Source organism: Uloborus diversus, unplaced genomic scaffold, assembly GCF_026930045.1.
Source record: "Uloborus diversus isolate 005 unplaced genomic scaffold, Udiv.v.3.1 scaffold_819, whole genome shotgun sequence".
Classification (NCBI taxonomy): domain Eukaryota; kingdom Metazoa; phylum Arthropoda; class Arachnida; order Araneae; family Uloboridae; genus Uloborus; species Uloborus diversus.
The window spans coordinates 72,698-80,425 of record NW_026559032.1 but is presented as its reverse complement, the minus strand read 5'-3'; the positions used below and the strand labels follow the sequence as shown (position 1 = coordinate 80,425).

Below are 7,728 nucleotides of genomic sequence, written 5' to 3'. Positions count from 1 at the left end.
GAGTACAATAAGAGTAAATGAGGTAACATATGAAAAAAAGGATGCTTAAAATTCTTAGATTTAATCAACGATTTTGAAAAAGGATGCACTCAAACAAATTTTAATTGCAAGGTATCTGCTGCATATAGTGAATGGGGCCGTTTCTACGATGGGGAATTTTGTGAATAGGGCCACTTTTGCGATGCAGAAGTTTGTGAATGGGGCCACTTTTACGATATGGAATTTTAATAAGGGGCAGCAAAGAGGACCCAATTTTGGTCCAGATCAACTCCTGATTGTATATATTTAAATGAGTTTAAAATAAAGCCTCAATAAACAAAAAAAAAAAGGAAGAAAGCAAGAGAGAGAACTCAATATGAATGCAGCAACCAGCAGTTTTCGTAACTTTTTCTATCTTGACATGCACCTAGGTACCCTATACTACTAGGAGAAGCTTTGAGCAGTTAATTTCTCTTAACACTGTATGACTGTCAGGGAAGACAAGATTTAAGGCGGCACATTGTCAATTTTGTTGCAGGGAATCCCTCCTCTCATAAAACTTGTACAGCTCCAATTCTGAACATTTCAAGTTATATTTTCCTAACAAAACCAGTAAACTAAAAAAAATGCACATTTATCATCTTTAAAAAATTTAAAAACACTTCTGAAACTTCTAATTTAAGGGGGGAAAATGCTAGAAAATCAATTACAATGGGAGAAATTCTTTATAGTTGCTATCTTGTAAGATTAATTAAAATATAGCATGAGTTAATTGTTATTAGCTGCAAGATTTAAATCATCAGAAATTAGTTGAGTTTAAATACATTCAAGCCTTCAGTTTACTCAATGTTGTTTCACATTAGCACTGAAAATGATATACTGTTGTGTATCACTATACGCAGTTCAGCAGAACACCAAAAAACTTGCCAGACATAAAACTGCTTGATAATCACTGCATTCATAAAAAAAAAAAAATAAATAAATAAATAATTTTTCAAAAAAAAAATAAATAATAAAAAAAGGTAACAGAATGAAAATTTGAATTTGGCAAAAAGACATGATCCACATCTCTAAATTATTGTGAAAAAGGAATAATGAATTTTGTACTCTCACTAACATTCAGAAACGTTTTTATGCTTTATAGGAAAATCTTAACAAAAATGAAAAAACAACATGAAAATCAATGTTTGTTTACATATCACATGATAATCGTTTTAAAACTGCTCTACAGTATTACCTGAGGAGCTTCACTGGATACAGCATAAAACCATACAATGAAAATAGTGACATACACTAAAAATATCTTGTTCATATTGAACTTGTTTGGTTTTCATTCCAGAAATCACAATGTGCTGTGTGTACACAAAGTAGCAAGAAAATTAGCATAATGTGAACTTAGAAACATTAAAATGCTTGTCAGTAAGGAACATCAAAATTAACAGAAAAGGCATATTCTAAACTACTAAAAAGTATGAAAGTTACACACTTACTTCAATTAAATGTGAAATGGATCAAATTACTTTAACTATTACAATTAACAAAATTATACTGTAGCATATACTAATTATTTGCATATATGTTATATTATGCTTGATAGTAATCATAGTCTCTTGCACTACTAAACTTGTTACTAAAACTATTTGTAAAGTGAGACAAAAACAAAAGATATCAAGTAATAAAAAGTTTCTATTATGATGCTAAAATGCAGATAGCTTCTTATTATTCTTACTTTACAATCTGTTTGTTTGGAAGAGTTTAGAAAACAAAAGTTTTTCTCTGCTGTAACTAGTTTATTCATAGTAAGATAACATGAACATTGCAGTTTTTTGTAACAATAATGTTATTTGAATTTTAAGAAAGATTCAGCGCTGCATTATAAATACAGATTTGCAAATATTCTTGGCTATTGAAAAACTGGTCAAATAATTAAAATTGTGAAAAGGAAATGTTATACATTCATGCCAATTTTACATATTAATGAGCTTATTCATTATTTATATCATACCCATGAATCTGCATTTTTACAACACATTAATATACTAGCTAGAAATTAAGAAAAACATGTTAACTGAAGGGTACCAAAACAAAAGCATTACAAAAGCAAGTTAAAAGAAATTGTACAACTTTGTGTATACACAGAATTGCAATTTCTGTAAAGTCAATATATGTTTATTCAAATATTTGAACACAAGTCACAACATATGAAAAACATTAAAAAAAAGGACTTAAAGCCAATAGCATCTTGCAAATAATTAAAAATATTGATGTATGCATGAAATATATATACATTTGAATTCAAAGTGTTACATGCAATATGGTTTCCATCACAAGCTAAGCAACATTTCTACTGAATATTAAAAAGCGATGTATAAAAGCAAATAAAAAATTCCAAGCACTAAGTACTATTTAGATAGTCCTTTATGTAAAAATGGAGAGTGCCAAAGCAAAGTTAAGTGTTTCACCCAAATAGGATGACATAAAGAATATCGAAAAAATAGAAGAAATGCATATTGCTTGACTGTAGTACTTTGTATGATCTAATGCCCAAGTCTTTACCATGCACAATGGTATAAATAACATTTTACCTCATGTAATAAAAATGGACAATAAGATGGTTGTCAAATGAGCAAATTTCACGATTTTCTTGACATCTTTCTAGGCTTCCATCAAAAAATATTTCTTAGTTTTCCTGAATTTCAAGACATATTACGAAAGAAAAAAAAAGATCTTGGAGTGTATTAAGTTGAACAATTCACTTAACTTATATCCTATTGACCTGATGAAAACTGCAAAAAAAATTTTAAACTTCTGTTTTTGTTTTGAAGTATTTTTGCATTCTCACTTAGTTAATATTTTTAAGCAACACAATCACTCCAAGATTTTCATGTTTTGTTGGAAACCCTGTTTCTTTTAAATTGCTATCTAGCTGATCCATTATATTTCTAAAAGCAAATTTATAATTACAAATAACTTAGCAAAGCACTTACTATCCAAAGACAAAGTAAACTTGTTCATATTTTTGTATTTAAACTCAAAAGGGAACATTACACAGAAAAATCGCCATTTTGTTCTGCATGTAATTGCTAATATATTTCATTCAAAAATAGTAATTTTAAAAGGTTATGAACAAAATTTTTTGCATAAGTAATTGCAAATATGTTTATGATTCCTTAAACAAATTTTTTTTTTTTTTTTTTTGACCTATAGTTTTGATGAAATAGGTAAATAGGTCAACTCTCATGTGCAGAACAAAATGTGTTTCCCCTGAGATAGTCCAAAATTAGTTAATTGTTTTTCAAAATTCGACTCTCGTGATAACAATATTATAAAACTAATAGGAACACTTTGATGCCAAATAAAAATTGATATGCAATAGTTCTTCTTTTTTTAGATTACTTTTTCTTTTTCTGCTATAAGTACATAATTTTTTTTCTTTGATATTTTTATTCAGAAGAACAAGTCACTTATTTCTAGGTAAGCAAAATTTTACAGGCGTATTCATAAAACACATCTGTAACATTCATAAAAATATGCACTATTCAGTAATTTCTTACACCTACTTTTTCTAGTACAAAAACAAACAGGTGGTAGACATTTGGAGATTAAATGCTAAATGTAAAGCAAGATTAGCAAAGAAAAATATTAACATTCAAATGAAGTAGGCAAGTAATAAAAGTCCAAACGGATGTTAATACCATGTAATTATCTGACACAAAATGAAGTAACAGCAAAGGCTTTATTACTTTCTTAATTCATAAATATTCAGAAACTTAATGATAACAAAGAAAATTCACCAGAATAGAATAGTATAATTTTTAAAAAAAGAAAGAAAAATCACCAGGAGAAATAAGTATGCATATAAAACCAAAAAGTTCATAGTTAACTTCATTCATTGTATCAGAAAACTTTGATTTAACTTTATAAAGTTTGTCTAACCTAATAAAAAATAAGATGTAAAAAAATACATAGTAAAAGTCACGATTCTGCTTAGCTGACACATCTCTAAGAACATTTCATTAACTTTTACCATGAATTTTATAAAAGCAAATCTGAACTAATTTAAAACTTTAATTATGAAATAGCAAATATTACACTTCATAATTTTTATTTAAAGTAAATTTATATAACATTTTTTTTTCTATTTCCTAAGAAGCTCATACATGAAACATATAATTTAAATCATCATGAAAAAATAATTTATAATCACGTTTTATGTCACTATAAAATAGCCAAAGTCTACCACATTCAATCCTATAACTTTTCTAATTCTTTTTTGTAAGATGACTCTGGAAAAACTATTATCATCTTGAAGGGCAAGAACTGATTCCAGACTGTTCCCCAGTAGATGTGCATGTTGTACCACTATGGGATGATTGAAGGCTTGACATGGATCCCCTGCAAAAAAAAAAAAAAAAAACTATTTTTAACAACTATGAAGCTACTGTTATAAAGCAGAGTATTTTTTATGAGTTTATTTTATTGGGAGACTGAAAAACGTATATGACAAGAAAAAAAGGCGTTTAGTTGTTTATTATTAATATTATTTTACAATTTTCTAGCGACAGACCCAGATAAAATTTAAAACTGTCTGTGAACTCCAATAGTTTCTTTACAATTTTCTTCGAAAAACTGTTGTACTTTTCCCGAGTCTTATACTGTGGCCAATAGCAAAAATGTCAAGGTGAAAGAGACTAGAGAACCACAATGATACCAGCATGCTATTTGATATTTTTTCAATATCGTTAATTGTCGGAACTTCAAAATTTGGGACCAACATTTGTCGCTCACCAAAAAAAGTGTAGTAATTCAGAAATGTGTTAAAACATTGCAAAATTTGATTAAAGTGAAAAACCAACTGAAATAAAGCAAATTCTGAAGAAAAGTTTTTTTTCTTCAGAATTTGATCTTTATTTACATTGGTTTTTCACTTTAATCATATTGTGTGTATTTAAAGCTTATATGATAATTATTCATTGTAAAATTGTCTGCAATTCTTGAAAATTTTCTGTGAACAGCATTTGGCTGTTTGTCTATATTATGTGGGTCTGCTTGCAAAGAAACAAAAGTGATAACATATCAATTACTTTAAAATGTCCCCCCCCCCCTCTCACTATAATAAGTATAATTTAATTTAAAATCAAAACTTCCAGAGTTCATACTACTCTTTCAAAAGACAAACTAAGTTAGCAGTTAGAAGAAGAGACTGGATCTAAAACCTTTTTTTTTCTTTTCTTTTTTCTTTATTATTTTTTTTTTTTTTTTTTACTTTTTATTTATTTATTCATTTATTTATTTTTTCTTTTTAAGTTATATGTTGGCACTTAATGCACTATCTTCTTGAGTTTTTAAAAAAGAAACTTTTGATTTTCTTTTTTTTTTTTTTTTTTTTCTGGCACAGGCTGGAGCAGATTTTCCCACCCTTGGGATCTATATATCTTCTATATCGCAAAAGGTATTTTAAAAGGAAGATCAATAGAATCAGGCTTTATTTTTTTCTTATTTTTTGAATAATTGGAGAAGTATAATGTATCAAACTTACAAGAATTATAAAATTAAGCTTAATGCCTTTATTAAAATTAAATATAAGTAGCAATAAAACGCATAAAATCTTAAAATTTCAGCTAGTAAATAAAATGAAATAAACATACTTGTAGTCCTGAGATTTTAGCACCTCATAGTAATACATAACCTTGGATTTATGAGAGGTCAGAGGAAAATCAAAGGAATGATGATGCACTGTATCCACATGCTTCCATTGTAAAATATAAGTGCCTTCTATTCTGGTTACATGAGAGCCCTGTAATGATGAAAGAAAAAAGAATTCAACACTAATGGATTTAGCACATACAAAGACAATCAACCAAGTTAATCAGATGTACACCGACCTGCATGAAGATTTCATCCTCTGTTTGGCGACATAAAACGGAAAAAACATTCTAGGAACTCTAATGAATGAATTAATCCCCTGAACACATTCAACTAAATAATCTAACTTCAAACCAATCATTCAAACTGGAATTTCTAATTTTTTAATCAAAATATCAGCAAAATACTTAGAAGAGTTTAAAAAAAAAAAGATGCCTATGGAGAATTTTGTAAATGCTAACAATAATGATAAGGTTATTTGCTATGTTTTTGTCTTTTTTTTTTTTTTTTCAAAGAAGAAAAGAATTAAAGGAACACATTCACACTGTTCAAAACATTTAACTGACATTTTATACAAAATAAGAACTAAATAATTTGAATAGTCTGTTACAATATATTTGTGTTCCTTTAATTCGTCTTTCAAAAAAGAAAAAGACAAAAAAAGACAAAAACATAACAAAGAACCTTAGCACTATTATTAGCAGTTACAAAATCCTTTGTAGTACAGTTGAACTCTCTTTATATGGTCACGTTTAATACTAAATCACGGATAAAACAAACATTTTGTTCATTACGTTTGGTTTGCTATCTAATTACATTAAAATTTCATGTATAATATGTATATTAAATTGAAAGTCTTGACTAAGGCAAACAAAGATTTCTGGCTGCTTTACTTAAAATGTTTGTGGCTGAATACTAAAATTTTCTTTTTTAGAAATTATTCATCATAGTGTTAAGTAGCAGAAAGCCCCATAGTGTAAAGAGAAGAAAAGTTTAAATATTTTACGTAGAAAATAAAGCCCGTACATTTGTTTAATATTGGACAGTTCAATTTACTAGGAGACAAAACTGCTCTTCTTCCATTGTGGATTACAACCTATTCCGCAATTGTCGATTATCTCATTTTCCTTTTTCAATATTTTCCAAAAATTTATAAGAAATAAGTGGTTTTTTTCTCAATGTAGTAGTAATATTTTTTAAATACAGGTAAGCATTTCTTCATTTTTTGACAGTATCACTCATTCATGGTTGTTACGAATAATGTCCACTACGAACAAATTCGCTGATTTTTGACATTTCATATTAATGGAGTTCAACTGTACTTGAGAATCCAGATGAAGGTCTGAGGCATGTAACCAAAGTAAGAATTATTCACTTAAGTGTTAAGGTACAAAACAATTAAAAACCAGATAAGTTGAAAAAATATTTTTGTGCTTGAAAAGTAAAAACAGATAACAGCGTTTAATTGCACAAAATTGCAGATTACTGTAGACATGTGTTTTGGAGTTACAATGAACCCCGTTTTCAGTGCAAAATAAGTGAGCCTATGGATGAAAAGACAGGTTGGATGCCTTTTCATCCAAAGCTCACTTGTTTTACATTGAAAAAGGAGTTTCTTGTAACTCCGAAACACATGTTTGCAGTAATTTGCAATTTTGTGCAATTAAACATTGTTATTTCTTTTTTACTAATTAAATCAGTATTGAACATTCAATTTGTGGCATATAACAATTCTAAAGGTGTCTCAGAAAATTTTATTCATTCAAAAGTGCATTAGTGTCAATGCCTGAAGGAAAACAGCACAAGTCATATGATATGAAAGATATTTAAACGTTTGTGTTTAGCCTTGCTTTCAGTTTTAAAAATAACTCTCTTTTTTAATGTGATTATGTTTAATACAAAATCTCAGCTAAAATGAACATTTTGTTTGTTATGTTTGGTATGCCATCTAATTACATTAAAAATTTCATGTATAATACGAAAATTAAATTGAAAGTCTCAGTTTAATGTCGGTAGAGGAACGAAGTCGAAGAGGAACAAAAATTTGAATTGTGTTGAATACTGTATCCTTTTTTTTAGAACTAATTTATAATTTTCTTAGGT

At 28.1% G+C, this 7,728-nt stretch overlaps 1 protein-coding gene across 1 annotated transcript in view; it reads right to left on the bottom strand.

Annotated features, from left to right (window-relative positions):
- Positions 1-1,095: 1,095 nt before the first annotated feature.
- LOC129233938 (SEC14-like protein 1) overlaps positions 1,096-7,728 on the bottom strand; it is a 70,105-nt gene continuing 63,472 nt past the window's right edge. Inside the window, exons 14-15 of the mRNA XM_054867856.1 lie at positions 5,628-5,776; positions 1,096-4,374 (exon numbers count right to left, since the gene is read on the bottom strand). Of these exons, the coding sequence (XP_054723831.1) occupies positions 4,281-4,374; positions 5,628-5,776 (243 nt within the window). The 3' untranslated portion in view covers positions 1,096-4,280. The remainder of the gene's footprint in view (positions 4,375-5,627; positions 5,777-7,728) is intronic.